Source organism: Ursus maritimus, unplaced genomic scaffold (assembly GCF_017311325.1).
Source record: "Ursus maritimus isolate PB19 unplaced genomic scaffold, ASM1731132v1 scaffold_22, whole genome shotgun sequence".
Classification (NCBI taxonomy): domain Eukaryota; kingdom Metazoa; phylum Chordata; class Mammalia; order Carnivora; family Ursidae; genus Ursus; species Ursus maritimus.
In genome coordinates this window covers 43,797,257-43,820,991 of record NW_024424675.1, presented here as the reverse complement: position 1 = coordinate 43,820,991, position 23,735 = coordinate 43,797,257, and the positions used below count along the sequence as shown (strand labels likewise).

General features: G+C 51.1%; 1 protein-coding gene across 1 annotated transcript in view; it reads right to left on the bottom strand.

The window, feature by feature from the left end:
* The window catches only part of LOC103670935 (guanine nucleotide-binding protein G(s) subunit alpha isoforms XLas), a 54,376-nt gene that overhangs the window by 13,037 nt on the left and 17,604 nt on the right, over nucleotides 1-23,735 (bottom strand). Inside the window, 1 exon segment of the mRNA XM_040638526.1 lies at nucleotides 1,839-1,911. Within this exon segment, the coding sequence (XP_040494460.1) occupies nucleotides 1,839-1,911 (73 nt within the window).

Sequence of the window (23,735 nt, the reverse complement as noted above, 5' to 3'; positions counted from 1 at the left end):
TAAAAATTAAAAAATCGTGGGGCAGTCTGGAGAGTGATGAAGCCTTAAGTAAATCATTGCAAGGATGTCCCACCTTCTGCTGGATTCGAGCTAAGGTAAACAGCAGCGGTTGCACCCTTTTAAAAATGCTAGCCATGTCCAGTTTTAATCAAAATATTTATCTAGAGGGTACATGGTCAAATTATTTTTGCTCAACTAGCCTCATGAAGAAGCACTCCCCGGCAAGTTACGGGGAAAAATAATTATGCAAGATTTTTCTTTAAATTACAAATTCACATAGCTAAAAGTCGGTTTCTGGCTTTTTGTTTATCCACCACTGGCAATCTCTGGGACTAGGGCTTTATGGAAGTCTGTGTCAGGAATTAAGAATTCCAGAATTGCTTTGTGACAAGTGAGTAGTTAATTAGCCGCACGAACGTGCGTATTGATAACTCATCGAGTCACTCGTAAAATTGGTAAAATAGCCCATCCTTCCGAATCTGTGCTTAAAGCATAGAAGGCACCCTAAACTAAAGCACCCATTTGTATGCGTGACATCATCCTCAGCCCCTATTATCTGACCTAAGAAATTCTAGAATGTTCCATAAAGAGCTGCCTTCAAGTGCAGTCCTTTTACTTCTGAAAGGTAATAAAATTCATCTTTGTGCCCCCAGTGCTTGGTGCAGAGTAGGCGTCTGTAAGTGGCTTTTTACTGGTTTGTTTTTGTGGGGTTTTGGTGCATTACTGAAACTATGCGGCCTTGACTCAATGTCCCCCTTTGAAACTAAAGGGGATACAATGGAGAGGCAAGTTTTCAACTGAATCCAGGTTGAGGGAAGGGAATGGGATTGCTAATTAGCCAGTAATTGCAAACTAGTGCCTTCAGGTGTTTGCAATCTGGTGAGGTGAATGGCTGTCACCCCAGTGAAAGTGGAGGCTGGTAGATTTCGCATTTTCTGTTTCACAATGGGGGGGACATTTGGGGTCTGGGGAGAAAAGCAAATACCCTAATTATATTGAGGGCTGCCCTCTGTTTGCATTCTTCACGGCAAGCAGGACCCACATTTCTCCTCCATCCCTAGTACACACGCACTCTCTTTTAATCTTTATTCTCAATGCGGTATTGTCACCCTGTCCTACACCAAGATGCCTGCAAGGACTTTTCAAAGGCAAAAATGCCCCTTGACACGGCCACAAGTACCTAACTCCCAGTCTCCATCACTTAAATGTCTCCTTTTTCTTTCTTTAGGCAATATTATTGATTTTTAGAAAGGGAAACAGTGATTTGCCCATAATATTAATTCCAAAGGGGGGTGGTGAGGGAATGAGGAATTATTAACAGGGGCTGCTGCCTCTTTCCAACTTTGTTTTACGTGAGAACATTACTGCAACTGTTTTTCCCTAATAGTTTAAAACATCCTGCATTGGTGCATTGCGCTGACATCTGCTGGGGTGTGGGGGCAGACGGGGGGGCTTCTTTGCAGTGGTCAGGTTGCCCGCAGACAGGGTGGCCACGGCAGGTGTCAGCCATGCTGGAGACCCACTGCACCAAAATCCATGGACAGGTCTGCAGCAGACCTGTCATGGGGCCAACCAGGTGCTACTTTCCTGGGGTGGGGGGGGTATTTTTATAAGAACACCGGTGCTTTAGTATTACTATTATTATTCATTGCTGCACCAAGATTAAAAGGAGGGAGGGGGGAAATCCCCAAAGAGTTCTTCCCTGGATTTTCTAATAGGTAGGCTGAAAAAATTAAGTGGAAATTGGCTGCCCAGCCCCCCAAATCTACCTAAACTTCCTAAAGGTTAGTATACACTGTGTGAATCTTACGTGCCCTTGGCACAGAGTTGACACTTACTCTCCATTAAACCCATTAACATGCAGGATCCTCATTTGCTTCACAATGGTGCTTTTACCAGATTCTCCGGCACCTAGAAAATGAAAGTAAGTCTCAGGTTATGAAGGAGGCATCTTACACACTTCGGGCAGGGAAGAGGACTGCTGTCTTTTCCATAGAAGCAGCACGCAAAAAACAAACAACATAACAGACTTGCAATTTTCCTTGACATTTCGACGCAGAGAAAATGAAACACATGTCCCACTCTGTCTACCTGCAGTATTCACCATCACAATGATGAGAATTACAAATTACAAATGCTGTTTTCAGGATCTGTTCCCCCCCCCCCACCTTGGGTTGTTTTTAAAATTTGTAGGGTGGGGAAGCCAAGGGGCAAAGAGAAGGAATGACGCAATTTTGTCATTGGAGGTGGCGGGGGGAAGAAAATTGAAGTTAAAACTGAAACTGAATCCTTGAAACAGGAGCATTCACTGGTGAAACGCACACATCAGTGTAGACAGCCACAGAATTCACGGTTTGTCGGAGCTTTCATGGTTAAAACACCCAGGATTCACGAACAATACCCACACACCGCAGTCTCCTTCAGCGCCCAGACTGACGCAGCATTTCCCTCCCGCAAATTCTCACAATGCAGCTGCTTTGCGGGCAGCTTTCTCTCCCCTTGGGCTACTCAAAACTCAACCCTAACCCGCAAGGTTACATGTGTCCTCCTTTCCCGCAAAGGGTATTTTCCTAAAGAGAAATTCTCTCTGGATACAACCACCATGTTGCAGGGGGTGGGAGGCGGGGGGGGGGGGGAACCCATCAATGGTCTGTCATCTTCTCGAAAAACACATTTTAATATCAAACGTAGTGCTTGAGAACAACCATAACCACATGCAGCAACAACTGTAACAAGTATTCAAAGGACACGACTTTAATCTTGAGGAAAATATTCCTGGGAGCTACTGAATTTTCAGATTCCTCAAGCCCTTCTCAAAGTAAGAAGGAACACATGCCTCCATTTTAAATCACCTTTCTTTGTAAACATATATTTTATGAAAAAAGCACATTTCCACCCAGCTAGAAGGAGGATTGCTATTTTTTCATTTTCTTTTTTGCAAATGTACACTCACTTCAACAAATACTCTTTGTGTGAAAAATTTTTTGCCCTCCTCCCACACAAACCTGTTTGGTTTTTTTCTTTACCCTTTTCCCTTTTTTTTCCTTCACTTTTAATTTTATTAATTGCTTTTGTTTTACTGCCCAGAGAGCAAAGCATTCCTCCTTCTCTTGCCTTTTCACAAGGCTGTAATCAATATCTGTAAAAGTTAAAATTAGTTTCCACAGAAACATTGATTTCAAAGCAAACACTGTATCTTAATGAGCCCAACTCTAATAAGTTAAAATATTAAAGGCACTATTAAGAGATTCCATGCAGAGAATACATGACATTAATCAGAATCTCCAAATTCTTTTGTCAGAAGTGTTAACATGTGTAACACCTCTCTCTTACACAAACAGATCTGTGCCTCAGTTTCCACATTTATGAAATTAGAGAACTGGGCTGAAAAATTACTGCGACATCTTTTGTGGCACTGTCATTTACTCAACTTTGTCATTAAATTAAGATGCACTTAAAAACAGGATTTGGGGTATCATTAGGTTTCCTCTTGGGGGGGGCATTATTTGGCGAGAAACACCATTTAAAAATGCAAAATGTGTGGCATTGAGCTGGGCTGCAGACCCCCCATGCCAGAGGCTGTCAATAAATAATGATAAAATGTAGCCATATAGACTGGGACACCTGGGGAAAATAAGCCCACAGATATGCAAGGTGTGTTCAGAGTAACAGTCTCAAATTAAGTAGAGACTTTGTTATCACTGAGCAAAGGTGTTAGAAATTTAAGGCACCCTTAGTATCACATTTGTTTCAAATTAGTATTCAGGTAGCAAGATGGTATTCCTAGGAAAGATTCTAGACTTTTCCAGGCTTATACTTTGAAATCAAGTTACATACATATTAATAATTCACATAGCATTAATTCTACCTTTAGAAGTTTTAGGCAAGACTTCGACATATGTATCATTTAATTATTGAAATAGCAAATGCATAAACACCAGGTTTATTTCCACTTAATAATTTTCTGCTTTATATAAATCTGGACCCAGGAGAACAAAGAGGTGACCCATCCAAAAAAAGCAAACCAAACACCACCACAAAGAAAATTCAGCCTTTTACATTTTTATTCTTTATACTCAAGCTGTTTTGTTGAAATGTGACCATGAACTAGGTTTTAACCTAGCGAATTCACAAATTAACTCAGATAGCCAAATTACTGAGGAAGTGGAAAACTTCCATACTAATTAATGCTTGTGTAATTCTTCTGGTCATTTCAACAATTTCTTTTATGCTTATGTTTTATTTTGTCCCTCCCCCCTTAAGAAAAAAGGAGGAAAGGCCATCTCCTTATAGTTAACAATCCCCCCTCCCTGCCTTTTTTTTTTTTTCTGGCCAAAGAGGAAAAACCGCAATCAAGAGAAAACCCAAAACCAAACAACCAAATGTCACTTGACAAACAACTAATTAACGTCTTTTCATCTCCTTCCACCTGGAAAAAAAGTCTTCTTAAAGCGCTCTCAATGCCCCCTCCCACGTTGAAAAGGACAAAAAAAAAAAAAAAAAGAAAAGAAAAAAGAAAACCAACAACAACAACAAAAAAAAACCACGCCATTTCCAGACCAAGAAGCCATTTACAGACAAATGTCATTTTCCAGTTTTGATTTGTGAATGTCTTTTTTTTTTCTTTCACAAAGCACTCTCAATGTGGCCGACTAACAGGAAAATGTGTGTGTGTGTGTGTGTGTGTGTGTTAATGATTTGGTGGTGGGGGTGGGGGTGCTACAATTAATTCTCTTTGCTTTTCAAAAAGCCTGCATGTCTGGAAGGGGATAAAAAGGTCATACTGTAAAAATGACGTGTCATTTGGCTTCACTGGGCACTTAGCGTACTAACTCTTTTTTTTTTAATTTTTTTGGTCTTATTTTATTTGATTCTCCTTGTCTTCCTTCCACGGCCCGACCCGGCCCGGGACACGTCTGCTCGGCGCACACACAGTGTGTCCTGCCCGAAACGCACCGAGTCGCGCCCAGCGGCGGCCGCGCTCCCTCCTCTCCGCCCCCCCCCCTCCGGCGCCACGACTCGCCCGCGCCCCCTCCCCCTCACTGCACCACCTTTACCACTCCGATCCCTTCCGAGGGGCTGATGTCACCCGCCCCCCCCACTCCCCTCGGCCACTTCCCTCGCCAAAGCCTCCCCTTGGCGAGGTCCCCTCCGCCACAACGGCGCCCCCCCCCGCGTCACCCCCTCCTCTCTGGCCCCTCTTTCGTCGCCCTCTCCCAACAAATCACACACCCCACGGAGGCGGGTCCCCCTCCCTCTGCCCGCCACCCCATTTCCTGTCCCCGAAACCCTCTTTTTGTCGCAGTCTTCCGAGCCCTGTGGGGCTCCCCCTCCCCCTCCCCAACATGCACCCAAACCCTTGGCGTCGTGTAGGCCTCGCGGAAAACAGAGAAAAAAGAGCAAGGGGGAGGGCGAGAAAGAGAGAGAGAGAGACAGAGCGGGCGGGCCAGGGGAGGGGGCCCCGCGCCCGCGCCGCCACGGCCCCCGCCCCATTTTGAGCCCCCGCCCGGCCGAATCTGCGCCCCGGGGTCCCCCTTCCGGCCTCGCCCCCCAGAGACAGAGCCCGCGAGCGGGCGACGAGCTCGGGAGCGCGCGCCCGGGGCGGGGGGCGGGCTCGGCGCGCGCGGCCTGCGGGGCGCCCCGAGGGGCCCCCGAGCCGGGCCGGGGCCCGAGCCCCCCGCCCCGCCCTTACCCAGCAGCAGCAGGCGGTGCGTGGCCCGGTAGACCTGCTTGTCCTTCTGCAGCTGCTTCTCGATCTTTTTGTTGGCCTCGCGCTGCGCCTTCTCCTCGTTGCGCTGGTCCTCGGTCTTACTGTTTCCGAGGCAGCCCATGGCGGCGGCGGCGGGGCGCGGGCGCGGCTGGGCTGCGGCGGCGGCGGGGCCGGGCGCGGCGGCCTCACGCGGGCCGGGAGGGCCGGGACAGCGCCGGGCGGGCGGGCCGGGCGCGGGCTCGGCTCCTCGGGGAGGAGCGCGCGGGGCGGACTGCGGGCCGCGGGGCGCGCGGGGAAGGGAGGTTGGCGGTCGGACCGAGGGGAGCGCGTAGCTCCCCGCCCCTCGAGCCGAGGCCGAGGGGGCTGATGGCCGCCGCCGGGCCGAGGCGGACCAGAGCAGGAGCTGCGGGAGCTGCTGCCGCCGCTGCCGCCGCCGCCGCTCTTATTGCCTCGGCCCGGGCCCGCCGCCGCCCCGACCCAAAGCTTTGCAGCGGGCGGGGGGAGGCGGGGGGAGGAGGAGGCGGCGGCGGCGAGGGGGGTGGAAGGAGGAGGAGGAGGAGGAGGAGGGATGAGGAGCAGCCGCGGCAGCGGCCGCGGCGGCGGGGAGGGCGGGAGCTGGCGGAGGGAGGCGCCCCCCCCGGGTGCCCGGGAAGGGGGGTCCCTCCGCCCGCGCCCGGCCCGACCCGGGACAGGGAGCCGCCCCCTCGCCCCCCTGACTCGGGCCCCACTCGGGCCCGGCCGCGGGGGGAGAGGGGGCGGCCCCGAGCCAGTGACGACCCCTCGCACTACGCCAACGCTCCACCCCCCGGGCCGCGTAGCCCTGCGGCCCCCGAGGCCGAGCCCCCCCCCCTCCCGCGGGCGCCGCCGAGGGGCCGGGGTGGGCGGAAGGGGAGGGAGCGCGAGCCCGAGCCCGGACTTCGGAAAATTTTCGAAAAGAAGAGAGAGACACAGAGAGAGCCAGAGAGCAGGGAGAGTGTGGAAAAAGCGAGGCGAGCACGAACCAAAGGACAGAGCAACCGAAAAGGAAAATGTGTCCAAACACACACACAAATACTTAATAAAAATCCACACTACACAGCGATGGTGGTGTCTGGTGGTGGTGGCGGTGGCGGGGGGCGGGGGGCGGGGGTCTGACTAGATGAGCCGCTCGTCGCGCCCCCGGCGCCGGGCGCCATGGCCCGAGCCGAAGGCACCGCTGGCCCCGGAGCGCCCGCGGCCTCTGCGCTTGGCACGGCCGCCCAAGTAGGAGAAGAAGGCGCAGCCCAGGAACACTCGGAAGCAGCAGGTCGCCCCGAACACGAAGCCGCAGCCGCGGCCCTGCTCCGTGCGCTTCTGCAGCAGGAAGTTGAGCACCCACGAGGGGCTGCGGACCGAGAAGACCAGGAAGACCACGAGCGGCAGGTGGGCGCTCAGCGCGCCAGCCTTCAGCGGCCCGGGCCGCCACACGACGCCCCCCACGCGCGGCGCCGTGTAGTAGGCGTCGTCCTCGTCGCCCGAGTCCGTGTCCCACGCGGCCCAGGTCCTACTCGTGCCCCCGCCGCCGGCGCCCTCGCCGCCCCCGCCGGCGCCCTCCGCGGCGCCCTCGTCGTCGTCGGCGGCGGCGGCAGCGGCGGCGGCCTCCGGGCCTCGGGCCTCCTCCCGGGCTTCGGGCGCCTTCTTCTTCTTCTTCTGCATCTTCTCCAACTTCTTCCTCTCCTTCTCTTTCTTCTTCTCCTCTTTTCTTCTCTGCTCCAGCAGCTTCTTCTCCATCTTCCTCCGCTCCTTTTCGGTCAGGAACTTCTCGGGGGGCTCCTCCCGCGCCGTCTTCGGGGTCTTCTCCGCGTCCCCGCTCTTCCGTGGCGCGAGCGGCTCTCTCGGCTCGGCCAGCGCTGCAGCCGCCGCCGCAGCTTCGGCAGCCACCTCGGCCGCAGCCGCCGCCGTCTTCTTCTCGCTCTCCGCCGCTCGGGCTTTGATCTTCATGGCCATCTTCAGCATGGTGGCTCCGCCACTTCGGGGTGCCCGGCTCTCGCCTGGCCCGGGCGCCCTGCTTGCCCCCGGCCTCGGCCTGGCCGGACCCCGTGCGCCCCGTGTCGGGGGGGGGGGGTAATCAGCTGCGATACCCGCTGCGCTGCCCCGGGGCCGCGGAGCGCGGCTGCCCGGGCTTCTGGCTGCTGGGCTGGCTGCCTAAGAGTTAGCGCCAAAAAGGATGAGCAAATGAAAAAAGGGGTGAGAACAAACCAAAAAGCACCCAACAACAGCGAGAAACCAAAAAGCACCGAGAAATGTCAAACAACTCAAAAAAAAAGTGCAGAGGCGCGATGGCACGAGTTTGCTGTTACCCTCAGGCGCTCCTCGGTTTGGCTCTTGGGCACGCCAATGGAGAGGAGAAAAGAGAAAAGAGAGAATTGGGGGGTGCCCGGGAGGCACGGGGCAGGGCGGCAGCACCGGGGCGCCCCTGCCCTGTCCCGGCCCCGGTGGCTCTTGCCCGCGCCGGGCGACTCGCACTTCCGCGGGAGGCCACGGTGCACCCGGACTTACATGTGAGTGAGGTGCACTCACACGCAAGGCAGTGCCTGCCTGCCTGCCGGCCGCCCGCCGCCACCCCGCGCCGGGACAGGGGTTCGCTCCAGCCGGCGCCGCAGCCCCGAGCCGGAGAGCCAGCGAGCGAGCGCCGCGCCGGGCCAGCCACCTGACGCAGCCCGCTCCGCGGTGCCGACGCGACTGAGTGTCCCCGCCGAAGACGGCGCTCCTAACCAGCCCGATGACGCCCCAGCCTCTTCAGAGGACGGACCCACAGCGGCGGCCCCTATAAACCGAAGGGGAAGCCGAAAAATCGGCCCGCCGAGGACGCACCCAAACGGGCCGCCGCGCACCCAGGGGGTGCGGGCCATTGTGCGGGTGGTGCGGGAGTGGGTAGGGGGCGTGGGGGGCGCAGCAGCGCCGGGCGCGGGGGCGCCCAAGGCGGTGGGCGCCGGACCCCGCCTCCCAGACCTGCCTCCCAATTTTCGGTGAGTGGTGTAGCCCTGGGCGGCGTGCAAAGTGTGCGACGGCGGCGCTTACCCCTGCTGCGCGCCTCCTTACCTCCAGTTTCCCGGTTAGTGCACGCGGGGACCGCCACCCACCCCTCCCTTCCCCGGCGGCGCGTGCCCGTGGAGGTAGGTGTCGGCAAGACTAATTAATCGCGACGCCTGGAAAGGGTTTCAGATCTTGTGGTGAGAGGCGCTATGTGAGCGCAAAGCTAGCATAGCCACAGGAAGCAGGAGGCAGGCAGTGCGCCGGCGACGCGAGAGCCCGGCCGCAGTGGCCGAGGCTGCGGAGTCCCTGCACGCGGCGTCTTCCCAGGCGGGAGAAGTGGCGGGCCGGGGTGTCCTGGTTATCCGTGGCCCGGCCTGGGCATGGCGGAGGCCTCTGGAACAGAGTGAAAAGTAGTTTATTGAACACGAATTTGTTTGAGAGTTGTTTAAAAACTCTGAAGTGTCCCCACGCTAGGATGTGGTAAGAGCACACTGGGTTGAGAGCAGAGACGCTGAAGTTCTCAAACACTGTGGTGCCTCACTTTTCCTGGGACCCTGGATGAGTCACTTGCTGCCACATGGGTGTCTGCTTGGGTGCAGTTCATTCATTCATTCATTCAATAGGTGAGCGGTGCGGCCCACCTTGTGCCCAGGTGAGATCAGGCTAAGACATGGTGACTGCCTTTGGTGGGCGGCAGGCCTACCTGCCAGTAAACCCAGGTGGTCAGAGTAGTCATGAACTCTCTCCCACCTTTGACCTTATTTGACAGTGGGTCACACTTGCAATGCCCAGGGGAAAAAGAGAGGAAGGAAGCCTACCTGTAAATGGAAACACTGCTAACATACCTAGGGGTGTAAGGTGACTGAGACTTCCAGAGGCCTTGAGCAAACTGTCGTGTACAGTTCTAAGTCTTCTTTGAAAACAGACACTGGTAACCATTCAACAGAACGACTGAAATCCCCTTTCCCCAAAGTAAGAAAAGGTGTGACAGATGGAGATGTCACATACTATTTTTCTTGGCCCCATCAGCTACACCTCTATCCCTGTTCTACAAGGCCTCTTTTTTTAAGGATCTGAAAGACAACAGAGGGCAATTCAAAGTCACTAAAGAATACTTGGAATTAAGAACAGGAAGCAGAAGCCGAAGGCCGGACCCTCATAACCGGCAGCTGCTCCCTCACGGAGGGCCTCCGACTTTCTCCGCCACTGGCCGTCACCGCACACACTTAGCCAGGTCTTTATCACGCTTTGGATTCTGGCCTCTCTTGCACACAAAAATATACCTTCCTCTGAAAAGAGCTCAAAAGAACTACTGTTCCAGGTTGACACTTTCTACCTAAACCAGAGCGGATAAAAATAGTGAGCTCACGGACCGAAAGGGGGCCGTAAGCCACCTCGGCAGCAAGGCCTTCGGAGCAACGGTTCCGCGGCTCTTTGCAGTGAGTGTGACTCACGATCGTTCACCAACGAGATTAGAAACTAGTTGAAGCCAAGGCCCAAGGTTTCTATCTTCCTATATTAAATAAAAACTTCTTGGTTGAATTTGATTCACTGATTGTCATTTTTAAAAATTGGCAGACTTAGGAGGCGGAGGAACAGGCCAGAAATTTCTGTTATGCTCCATTTGTTCAAAAGCATCTTCCTTCCTGCTTCTAATGTGGCAAAACACAAATACACTGTATTTAAGAGGAACAAGGTAAATAGTAACCAATACAACCTTGAGACTTATGCCAGTAGCTACACATTACTACAGTGAATATAATTCCCAGTCTCCTTATTTGGAAATCCTGGAGGTGGGTTACCATCTCCCCCCTTTTGGATAAACATCACACCTGAACTTTGAAAGGAGTGAAACTGTCCCATGTCACACACAGACACGTATTCCAGGCAAGGCACAACTGGGACAATTGTCCCGGAAATGTATCGAGCAAGGTCAGACTTCAGTCATTTCAGCTTCTAACCTGGCAGGCCATCCTCCAGAGGGTTTTGTTTTGTTTTAGTGTAGGTTTCACCTATATGGCATTATGACCACTGATGGACACATAAAGCATTTACTTTGTAAATAAATGACAGCAGGTGGAGTCAAGGGTTTACAGGTAAGCAAATGACACTGAGCGCTCTGGAGCACAAGCGCGTTTGTGGTCTGTTCGGCTTTCTGTTTTCACCCGACACAAACTGAAAGACCTGATTTTACTTAATTGGTGTGGTGAGCCGACACCGTCTAGAGTTTTTGGTCTAGCATTTGACCTGCCCGGGCCTTAAAAGTTTTAATTTTTAAAAAAGGCTTTCACATTTGGAGGCCACCATGCGTGACCTTTTCCTATGAATCAGTAATTTATTCTAATAGGTTGCTGCCATTTTAAGTACCTGGCTTATGCTTTGAAAGTACAGAAATCCATTAGAATGATTCTTGGAACAGTTCGACTGGAGTTTTCTAATAGAAGGGGCCTCTCATTTGGCTCAGGGAGAGATGTAAGTCATGGAAACTTCAGGCTCCAGAAAGGGGCAAAGGGCCAGAATGTCCTGGGTATAAAATGTCTAGGGAGGGCACAGGTCCCTGGCTCAGGTGACCTGCTTCATGCCAAAGCCAGCAAGTTGGGATAACACACCCTTAACCTGAAACACTAAGTCCCCTAATGATACAACTTGGTTAAACAGATGTTGTCACACACTACCCAGAGGGATGGCCTAGCAACAGTTCTTTCCAACACGACATTTTATGACAATGAATTCACATGTCCAGGTTTGAACTGTGTGGTCTCATAAGCTTCGTATTTATGGATGGATATGTGTTCTTTGGCTCTTCTGCATCTTCCTGTCTGGGTAAGAATGCCTTGTCTGCTTTTAGAAGCAACAGACTCGCTATAGCTTGGAATCTTGAAAATATTGTTACACTTAATGATGTAATTCAGTTTTTGGACGAGGGCATTCTTCTTGGCCTTTCATCCGTTGGGGTCATGGAAAGAACCCAGAGAAAATAGGATAATATTTTAATAGCCTAGGAAACAATAAATAGGTTTCCACTGAAATAGAAACCTCTGCTATAAGATTTTAATAGTATTTAGTGCTTCCATGGTATTTTCAGTCTTTAAAGCACATTCTGCACTTTATTTAAGTAGAATGACTGAAATTGCTGTAGACGAATGTGATCTGAAACACATGCTACGTAGATGATGAGACCAAGAATTAAGGCCCAGTGCATCCTTGGTAAAAGAGATCCTATTACTTAGGACCGTAAAGTTCTTAAAATCTAACGTAGTGATTACCCAGGGCATTTTTTTTTCTTGTCATATTCCCTACTTAGTAACTTCAATCACAGAGTACTTCTAAACGGCCATTCTCAACTAAACACAATGTTTAAGTTAGGAAAACTTCATTTCAGAAGATTCGAAGTCAAGGATCAAACTACGTGCCATATGAAACGTCCCTATTTAATTGCCATCAACTAATTTCAAAACAATTTGTTTCAAATTCAAAGCACAGCTCATCCAAACAGAATGTGGGAGCACACTGGCCCATGCGTTTGGACCCAATTTCTTGAGCCAGTGCTCTGAGATGCCATTCAAGCGTCTACTTGAAACAATGGCGCGCTGTGAAGGCAACTGGGACTTACTGCCCCTTCACTGATCTTTCTTGACGCTGAGGAGTGGGCCCCATTTAGGAGGGGGCGCTTTCTGGTCTCTGTGGATGCCCAGTTTCCAGGGGCCTGGGTGCCTTCCCTTCCTTACTACATCCCCAAAGAGCCCCAGAGTGGGTGGGAGTAGACTTTTAACAAAGCCACCAGCTACCTTAAAAGAGGGAGACAATAAAAAAGAGACTATGTGCTTTACTCTGTTCCTTTTAAAACTGAAACCTAAATAATCTGATACACATGTTAGCCTTGACTTAAGATTCTAGATGGACAAACACTTTGGATTAGGGCACAATGACATCAAACATAGACCCATGGACCCACCTACTGGAGGTCATAATTGGGTTTGAAAAAAAAAAAAAAAGCCATGTAAGTGTTACTGCCCTATAGCAGGGAAATTAATTTTCCTAAACTTAAAATGTTTTTAACTCCCCTTGCGGGAAAATTTTTTCACGAGGGCTAAGGTAATGGCAAAACCTGTTGCTTAGAACTTTTAAGTTGGCCTTGAGGACGGAAACTCATCCAGGATGGGGAGTGGTGGTGGAGGGAGGGTCAGCTAACTTCTATTTTCATTTACAGGGTGCCTTATTTAAATGACATTTTGATCCGACATCTTACTAAACAAGTAACAACAGGAAAAAAAAACCAAAAAGCAAGTTAGCACAATCACTAGAGTGCTGAAGTCCTAATAAGACCTCCTCCGATTAAAGAGGCCCTTTAAATTGCTCTGATTTTAAAGATTTTAGTTTTTTTCTCGTTGCATTCAATTCTTCAAACCCAGCCCCCTATCATTAAGAGTTTAGAGAGTTGAACACTCTGGATTAATCAGGTAATAAATTTCCTTTCATTCAATGCTTTCATTCAATTCAGTGCACCCACATATACAAACGTAACGACTTCTAGATACAAGTTTTACGTCTTGGGTTTTCCTTTACTTACCCACTAACCCAATGTGGGTGATCATTTTCAAATAGCCTTGCACTTAGTGACTAGCCTCTGTCTCCCATCCCCTAGATTCCGGCCAGGCGGGGGTGTCGTCTTCCTGGCTGGAGCCCCCTCCCCAGTCCCATTTCTATCTGCTGTTGGTGAACTCTGCACGAAGCACTCCTGTGACATCGTTAGTCACATGCCTCCTGCATCTAGACATGGATCTACCTTTTCATCTTTCTGTGTTTGCCCACACACGTTTAGACTGAAATAGAAAAATGTGTAATTATGGTGCGGCTCCACCTATTTCCCTGGGTTTCTGTGTTCAGGGGGAACAAACCATCGGGGGGCATAAACAGCATGGCCCCCAGATGGGGAAGGCAGCCTCCTTTCCACTGAGGCTCCACAGAAGCCCGGGCTGTCCTGGCTGCCCCCCACCCTGCCCCACAAACTCCATTCAGCCACCATTTGGTGAAACTCAGGGTTTGCTGGGAGCCCCGAGGCTGCACCCCCCACACACACACACCCCACCCCACCCTGGTCCCCATCCCTCAGGTTACGGGGTCAGCAGCGTGCACGACCCTGGCCGGCCTGTCAGGAGCCCACTCAGCAGCAGCAGGACCCCGCTGGTGCTGTGGCGTCCTGAGGTCTTTGCCGACCTCTGGAAGTTAGGAGGAGAAAATCATTCAGACAAAGCATCAAGCCACCAGTCTGGGGATCAGATGAAAAGGAGATGTTTCCATGAGCTCCAGACCTCAGCCCTAGCCACAGCCGCGTCTCGGGGTCTCTGCACGCTGCCCAGGACTGGGAAAGCTGCCTCTGCCGCTTTCTTGAACATTCCTGCCTCTCGGTTGCCTTAGTCTCTCCTACCTTCTCAGATTACGGCTCCTTTTGTGCTAATTACACTGAAAAAATGGAAAGAATGTCGCTGACTTTACAAAGAACACAAAGCAGGGTTGCCTTAAAGCCTAAATATAGCCAATTTCTTTCAGAAGGCAGACAACTCAGCTTTCAAACGATCCGCACTCCGTAGATTAGTTGCAGATGGCCAATTCATGTATTAGGACCCAGGTGACAGAAGAGCCCAGAGACTGGGAGGACAAATTAAAAATGTGTGCTGCTTTTGGGGGCCATTTACATAAAATGAGAAGATCTGATGAATGATGAGCTCCCCCCGCACCCCGTCCCAGCACTTCATTGTAAATTACGACCTGCCAGGGATGGCAGGCTAACGTAGTGACCACGGGAAGAGGGCAGAGACCGAAGCCGCAGCCCTACAGAAAGCAGTACCTGGACCATGCAGGTGAAGACATACATGAAACGCGTGCCTAACTTCTCCCCCCGCAAGGCTGTGGCTGCCACAGAGCAGAGCATTTGCTTTCTGCGGCCCCTGCTCTCCATGATGTAAGAAGCCGTCTCCGGGAGAGACAACACCGGGAAGGACGAGCTACCCCTGCAAGCCAGGCAAACTAGGGATGACACCACCCCTCCTTCTCTGAAATCCTCCAAGGGTTAATAGGTGAACAGTAGCAGCTTGGAATGATTTATTTTTCTAAGGAACATTAAATACTGAATTGCTCATGCTGAAATAATGCCACAGCTGTGACCCGTAGGGCTGAATTTTGGACACCGGCTCGAGTGACAGGTGTACTTGATGTATGCCCAGCTTGGCCGAAGTTGGGATGCCCCACTCAATTCGCTGGCCAGGAAAGCAAGCGCCTTTTGCTACAGACACAGAAGACCATGTGTGCTCAGCTGTCAACAAAACGGCAGCCGGGGGGAGAGTGGAGGGAGGCATTGCTCCCGGAACATAAAACGAGAAAATCCAGACAGACCCTGGAAGGTGGGAGAAAGACAAAGGTGGGAGCTGAGAGAACCGATCGGGACCAAACCCTTCCAGGTTTTAAAGCAAACAGGTCTGTCCTATAATCGCCTCTTGGAGGATTTCAGCAATTGAAGCAAGCCCAGGATTCTAGGAAATGTGTCACCAAAATTGGTATTATTAGAGGAAGTGGCACAAAGCTAGAAATGCAGAGTCTAATCTGTAACATACTAATTATAGCTATTTTTATCCTAGGGTTGCAGTGACCTAACACCAAGATATAAGATCTCTAGAAAACTAGCCCTTCGCATATGTAAGACACGAACACCTTGGGGGTGGGGGCCACGGGGCAATGGCTTCACTGGGTCCCTTGGTCCTCTCCGGGGTGAGAAATCAGCAGTCACCCATGAAGGCAGCTGATTTTCGTGGGAACTTGGAAGCAGTGAAAGCAGCCAAGTGAGGCTCTTGACCAAACTTCGGGAGTTCTGGGGGTGATGTCAGCACGTTGGGAAGAGGGCAACTCTGAAATGTCAGTCTGGCCTGGGCGAACTGGATGACGCCCACGGGGTGTCCTGGTCTACAGAAAGAAGGAAGAAGGCTAGGCTGTGTTTTGTCAAGCCCAGATGGATCCCGGACAAGGCGTTTCTTGGTTTGTCCCACTGACGGCAAAGGCCCCGGGTCCCCATCTTCTGGCAAGATGGTGCCAGACAGCTGATGGACAGAGGGCCAGCTCCAGATGCTGCCACAGCTCCCACTTGGGACCCTGGTTCCCGAGTGCTTCTCACTAAGATGACCACTGAAGGTGGCGACCAATTTAAAGCCATGTTAGGTTTTTTTGCTTCCAATTCTTTTTTTTTTTTTTAGATTTTATTTATTTATTTGACAGAGATAGAGACAGCCAGCGAGAGAGGGAACACAAGCAGGGGGAGTGGGAGAGGAAGAAGCAGGCTCATAGCAGAGGAGCCTGATGTGGGGCTCGATCCCATAACGCCGGGATCACGCCCTGAGCCGAAGGCAGATGCTTAACCGCTGTGCCACCCAGGCGCCCCTTTTGCTTCCAATTCTTAAAAGGTAATCTCTGCCTTCTGAGTACCAGGATTTCTCTTTAATAACCAGATCCCCAGAGCTGCTTCCAAAAGCATACCCATGAAAGAACCTTTCATAGGAAGTTGATATAAAACTTACTTGGGACCCAAAGACACCGAATCTGCAAGTTAAACAAATACTCCATTTACTCACCGCCATTAAAAGCATCCCCAAGTTTAGAAAAACCTAACTGACCCCAAATTCCTACCATGTTGTTATTAACCATGCCTCAGGGGGGCGCCCCAGAGCAGGGTAATTTAAAATCACTCTCAGCCTTTAAAGTGAGTTTCTTAGATGGTTTTCTCTTAATTAAGTCAGTAAGTACTCTAAATATATCATTTCAATGAGCTGCCACGAGTTGGCTGAATGCAAAATGTGAAAAAAAAAAAACTGTTGACTGACTAGTGTGATCCCCAAGGACATTTAATGCTTGAATCTTCAGTATAAAATACCTTGATATTTCATTTTCCTTGCACATTTTTAAATGTGTTAAATAAATGGGTTTTCCTCAACCTGGCGTAGCTACTTATATGCTACATTTACTGAGGGTATGGAGAGCAGAGAGGGGAATTCCGGAAAAAGGAGGAGGAGGACAGGACTAGAACGGAAGGAAAGAATTCTACAACGAACCCCTAGTATCTAAAATGGATGCCAAAGGCATTCGGGGAGAAAAATATACATGTCATTTCTAAAACGTGCAGAGCAAAACAGCACGTCTTGCAAATGAAAATTTTTTTAAAAAGCTACTCACGGCACGCAGACCCCAGGGAAACAAACGAAAAGATCACTCTAATTTATCGTAATGGAACCCTTGCTTAACCTTCCTCCCCATACCTGGTAATTCTGTGAAATCACCCAGCTGTCACTCTCTTCCTTTTAGGAACGTGACATGGATTTGTCTGGCAAAGACCCATTATTAGAATTCTCAGGTCTGCCTAATGGGGCTACTAATAAATTTAAGTCATCAATTCTTGACCTTTCTCTCCTGAAATTCTCGGTATGGGGTAAACTGCTGAAAACACATTTTCAAGGTTCCGTAACTGTAACATAAAAATAAAGGATCAAGGCTGCGCGGTTTCGGAGGTCTGAGCATATCTGGGCTCTGCCCTGCCTGCGCCCCAGAGGGAAAGTAAGACAGCATCTGGGGGTAATACCAATGCTCTGCTTTGAGCTGAGCTGTCTGCAAATAGACGTGAAGTACGCGAGACTGGAGTGCACGAGTGAGGTGTGCCAAGGGAGCCTGGACCCTTCTCCTACCTCTCCTCCTCATCCCCTTCCTCCTCTACCTGCCTGGCTGCTGATGGCATGGAAAGATCAGGAGTCTAAATTGGCTACCCACACGAGAAAGAAAGGAAAAGAGAAAAGACCGAAGATCTAGTTCCAGTTTCGGTGACTTTGAGATAAAAGGGGGGAGGGTATCAGCTTTTTTTGAGAAACCGAATCATGGACATTTTTTCTTTTTCTATGAAAGCTACAATTTCTCATCCTTAGTTTTTACTGCTGGGACCGAGCTGGTTGTAACCTAAGACAAAACAAGGGCTGGGTGGCCTCGGCTTCCTCTAAATTCTAAGATGGCTTCAGGTACCAGATGAATCTTGACCCTGATAATGATGCTGCCGAGAGCCAAGTCGTAAAGATGTCTCTTGGCACCGTTCTGCCTCCCCGCGCCTGCCTGTAGGGACCGGCTTACTACTTCAACCCCACCGTCCCTCCGCAGACTTCTGATGGCCACTGCAGAGAAAGCAAGAGACTCCAACGTCTTGTTCACGCCCTCCCTTCCTCGTCCCTCAGAGCGCAGCCTGGATCCTAGGTCTGCTCCCCCTGGTTCCAAAAAATAAGTTTATCTACGGCATTTGGGCTGTGTTGGGGTGATGTCAGGGTAGGTGGCTGGATGAGCTGTTCCTCGGAAATATTCCGGCAAACTGGCTGTCTGCAGACAAAACAACCAGATGCTTTTTCACGATTACATTTTTGACCAAATTGATTGGATGCTTCGGTGGGAAGAAGACAAAAAACTCCAAGTCAAGAAGGTCACCAGAACAGGAAATTTGTGGGCAATAAGAAGCCATAGGAATAGCGGAAAGCATGACATTTTTCTAGCAACGAAAATCCGAGTTTTCAGATTGTGCTAAATGACTCAAAATTTGCCAGAACAAAGCCATAGCAGAAAGAGTGGATGTTTTTCAAGGTTATACGGTTCCTATTTATTTGGCGTTGCTGCTGCCACAGAGTGGCCTGAGCCCTCCTTTTTAGCACTGTAGAAAATGTAAATGGTCTAAATTAAGAAGCCATCTAATCTCAACCAATATTAATTCTGACATGAAAAATGAGACCAATTCTCCAGACAAGATTATGACCACCGCCCGCCTGACATTAACCGATCGCCTCACTGTGTTTCTCAAAGAACGGGATATTTTCCCTTCTCCGAAGTGCCTATTTCTTTCAAAGAGGGGATGAAATCCTCACTCTGCCCTTATTCTGCACAGGAAAGGCACGATCTCCTGAAGTGGGCTAGCCTTGGCCGCCCCTCCCCGACCCTGCCAGCGTCTACATCCTATTTGTCTGGTTTTTCTTTTCTTTTTTTTTTTTTTTGTTCCTCCAAACTATAAAATCACTATAAAATAAAATATTGAAGTACCCGGAGGGTTGTAAGTCAAGATGTTGTCCTCCGATGTTTCTCCCTGCAGACCAAACTGCCGGCTCCTAATATTATTTTCCAAGCGAAAAGGGAGGGGAGTGGGTTTAAACATATTTTTCTAATGTTTTCCCCTCAACTGGTCCATTGAAATCAGCACGATCATGGCGCCTCATCTCCGAAGCAGAATCCCCGCGTATCTAGATAAAGCGAGAATTTGCATCTCGGCTTGGCTCCGATGGGGAGACTGCAGTGGTTCCAGGGAAGAAGACATCTCAGCCCAGGCTGCAGTCCCGACTGCAGCCCCCTCCTCTAAGAGTCTACGGATGTGGCATTTTGCTTGTTAATCCTCTTGTTAAGTGCGAGAAATAAAGTGGTTTTACTCATAAGTGTCCATAATTCATCTACCACAAAGCCCCAAGTCCCCGCTGTTTCATTATCCGCTGCCCGTTAATAATCATCAAAATTAGAAGTGTGCCTAGCAGCACACCAGTGTAGTGAGGGGAATAAGGAGCCCCAGAAAATCACAAATTGTTTGGGGGACGCTGCCGCAGAGCGCGCCTCCTTGGAGGGAAATAACGCCCATCGGTGTTGAATTCAAGGCCGCGGGGCGCTCGGCAGTGGCGGCGACATCACTTTTAACGGCGACATTGTTTAATTCGGTTACACAAAAGCAGCCGCCGTGAGCACGTTCGCACTGTGTCTCCTGCTCTGTGTAATTCTGCGCTGGAGGCTCCGGAAGCTGCCTGCGCTGTATGTTGCGTGGCATGAAAGAGCCCAACAACTAGCAGGGGGGTGGAAGCGGGCAGGAAATCACGCACCCTCTAGGTCTGGTGTTTTTCCCTCTGCTCCCTGCACTGCTGCGACCCCACGGCTAACCTGGATACGTTCTGCTCCTCTCTCGCTCACGATCCCATTCGCAGCAGCTAAGGCTCTTTGCAGCTGAGAGTCTAGTATTCACTTTTACATTTCTTTCTAAAGGCTGCCAGACTGGAATCGCAGGGCCCCTGGCCGGGGCTGTAGCCACCTACTTTGCGGGCTCCCCGTGGGCCCGATGCCTAAGGTCAGGGCAGGGATCAAGCCCGGGAGGGTGGCAGGGGGACAAGGGGACCCTTTCCCGGATGCCTGCACGAGCTGAATGAGGTCTATCACCGTCTTCCTCTCTCACCCTCTTCCCACCCTGAAACATGGCCTCTGCCCATCCGAGCATCGGCACCCGGCTCTCCCTGCAGCTCCGAGGCCCCCGGATGCCCATTTGGCACGGGCACCTGACTTTAAGGAAAAAAAACATCATTTGCGACAACGGGGTGGTGTGACCCCTCGAAACCCCTCCGCTGCTTTCAAAGCCGGTGGAGCAGAAAGCAGGCTGGCCTCCTCCTTGGGGTGAAGGTCCCAGCTCCCCCCACAGAAGGGAAGGGAAAGGCCAACACCCAGCCGCTTGCTGACTTCTGTCCTGTGGGCCCTTCCTAGTCACACTCCACCCCTGGCCACCGCAAGGCGTGCCCGACTGAGCGGGGGCCGGGACCCCGGGGCTGCTGCGGGGCGCGCGGGTGGGGGGCCTGGCTCCCCCTCCCAGAGTATACATCACACGGGTGACAGGCGCTCTGCACTCCCGCGCCGCAGCTCCCATCTCTTCCAGAGGTCCCTTCCCTTCCCCCGCCGCAAGCCTCCTCTGTAAAAACCAAAAAACATCTTGTTCTTTCATCATAATTAAAGTGCTGTCAGGGAAAATGGCATGGCTGATTTTTGCTGCAGTTGAAATGACCCTCTCGTTCCTCTTCTCTCATTTGCTAAAGTGGTCCTTTCTCTGCTGAAATCAGGCCCTTTGGGGATGGAAATTTCAGCTGGAAGCAGAGAGTTCTAAGCAGAATCCTAACCTTGGGAGGGTGGGGGGGCAATCGATGTGTCGAGCGGCCTCTCTGCGGCAAGGTGCTGGCGAAGCCACCATCCCCGCGGGCGGGAGCGGCGACGGCGGCCCCCCCAACCCGGGCTCCGCTCCACGGGGCCCCTCATCACCCGCCATTGTCCGGGGGCGCGAGTCCGCCCCACGGGGAGGCTGGTTCTCCCCCGGGACCTAGCAGAGGGGCAGGAGGAAGCTGTTGGGAGGAAGTCAATAGGTTCTGGATCTGGGAAGATAAAATCCGAATGCCTTTCAGGCTCGCAGGGAAAGCGTGACTGTGTGTGCAGTGTCGGCGGCCTGCGTGCGTGTGCTCGAAATAAAGCCATAACTTACACGCATAATTAACTGCCCCGCTCCTCCCCGCCGAGTGCTACCGAGCCACTGGGGGACACCGCTGCCTGTCACGGCCACTGCAGTGTTTCGGGCTCTAGTCCTGGCAATGGCGTCTCCCTGCGTTTTGTGCAAACGTCCCTTTAAGCCCCTTGGCCGCCGCAGAACTTTCTGCAAAGAGCCTTGCAGGTGCGGCGCGCGTGTCAACGTGTGAGAAGACAAAGGACAGAAAAGAGGAAAAAACTGGGAAGGAAAGAAAACAGAAGAACCAACGAGCCCGCGGCCCCGAGTAGCTTTGAGCTCTGCCGTTGGAATCGATGACATATGTTCAAATACACATAATGTGAGGAAATCATAATATTCATCCCAGCCTTCAACGACTTACATTTTAAGGAAACTCGTATGTCAGGAGCTTTCAAAATTAGCTTAATTTCCTTTTCCTAAAGATCACACATCTTGGAAAGGCCCCTTTGAGCTACACTGGGGAGCTTAATTGGCAGGCTTCCGGGTTTCTACACGGTATGCTAATAGCTAGCAAGTCAAAATGGCAATCCAGGCCTCCCTCGACTGAATCAGTAGCTGTTAGGGCACCTCTGAGTAACTGGAAGCCAAGGTGTGAAATCAACCCAAGTGGCACTAAGCACCAGTTTTTCCTGAGGCTGTAACGCAGGACGGCTGGGGGGCTGTTGATGTAACATCCGGGCAACGAGACTGTGTTTGCTGCTGGATGACTTGCCGGCCTGGCCTCCTACCTCCTAGCTCCTTCTACTCCCCCCCTCCCCCCGACATGATATATTTTTTTCTTTTTTAAAGAAAGCAAAGCAACCATATAGTACCCGAGCCTTTTATTTCCTGGCTGTTCTGTGTGTCATAGCAGAGGATGCTGGAGAAAAACATGGGGCCTGTTATTATCAACCCGAGCCGGAATGAGTCAGACACCTGAAGGCTTCAATCTGGACCTGACTCTGCCACTCGGATGCCCACCCCCGACCCCCCACTGCCAAGCGGAAGCCAGTGAGGCACCCTGGTAGCACCTGGGGGGGGGGTGGAGGAACCCTCAAGTCCTGCAGGGTCACCAGGGAAAAAACCAACTCAATGAATTCACTGCACTGGGAGGTGCCGGGCCGGGGAGGATGGGGGTGTAGCCTGGGAAAAGGAGTGGGGAGGGAAATCCACTGCCCAGGCGCCCTCTCCCTTATCCTTTCCCAATGCCTCCAGTTAGAATTCTACTTTTAAGGATTCCACCATTAAAAAATGTGAATCTCTCTCTTTTTTTTTTTTTTTTTTTTGGCTTTACAGAGCTCTTTATTAAAATGCAAATTTCCCATAAGGGTAGCCCGGTAAGCTTTTGCCAGCTAATGGGATTAACTGAACTGAACACAGCCACCTGCAGGGAGGTAAGGAGGCCCCGGGTCAAGTCCCCGCTTCTCAAATTTGCCAGAGCCTCATCTCAGAGGGCCCAGAACACAAAACACAGGCATCCCTGTTTCGGATCTCTTTGGAAGGGGACTCTGAAGCCAGGGCCTGAGTCCCAGCTGTGGGACCACCTGCTTACTGACTTTCTCCCAGCCTTGCTGCCCTCATCTCTGCCCATCATTTCTCCTGGGGTGGACAAGGCTTTGTTAGTGTCCTGGTAACACGGCCAGATGAACAGAGCAGCGTCAGGCCGGTGCGGGAAAGCAATTGCACATAAACTAATGCGTTTACAGAGCTGGCGACTGGGCATAAAGGATGCTTTAAAAGTGACTTGGGCGACTGATTTTTCTAAGCAGGCAAGCAAGCTTCAGCTTGGGTCCTGAAACGAGTTTTCAGTCACATTGATGGCTCTGTGTGCCTCTCGGGTGCAGAATGTTCAATATTACAAACGGCGGGGGCCAAAACTTAATTCTGTGAATCTGAACTTTACTCCTGGAACAAAACCAGTCCCTGTCATCTGGGAGCTCCTGCCGTTCAGTCGTCCACGCAAAAGCGTGTCCCTGGTCTCATAGCTAAAGCAAAGAATCTCTATCTGTAGACACGCATTAAAAAATTGTTTTTTTATATAAAGATCATGTAGGTGCTGAGCATTACAGGAGGCCTACAGGGTAACGGTAGGGTAATGCGGAGGTAAAATATTTGTTAAAGGAAAGTTGGAAATTAATTCTGGAATTTAAGGTGTGTTTTCTTTCCACAATGACTGGGAACTAATTATACTACTTGAATACAGACTCTCTCTATTTGCATCAGAGAAAAGGAAAAAGAGGCCCAGGGCTCAGGGCCTAAGATGGAGGTCTGCAGTCAAGATGGAGGGCAGCTCAGGGCCTAAGATGGAGGTCTGCAGCCAAGATGGAGGGCAGCTCAGGGCCTAAGATGGAGGCCTGCAGCCAAGATGGAGGGCAGCTCAGGACTTAAGACGACGGCCTGGAGCTAAGATGGAGGCCTAGAACTAAGATGGAGGCCTGCAGCTAAAATAAAGGGCAGTCTAGAAGCTAAGATAAAAGCACTCCACCGTCCATCAGGACCTCCGGCAGCAAACTACGAGCACTTTCCCATCCCACCCTTGGAACAGGAATCCCAAAGAAGATTCTAAGTGGGTGGAAGATTTTGGGCCCATCTCAAGAGTTTTTAGTCCTAGAAGATCCTGGGAGGCACTGCCTGGCTCCAGACAGAGCAGGAAAGAGAGGGGCTAAGTGCAGACGGGAAAGCACACCTGTGCACCAT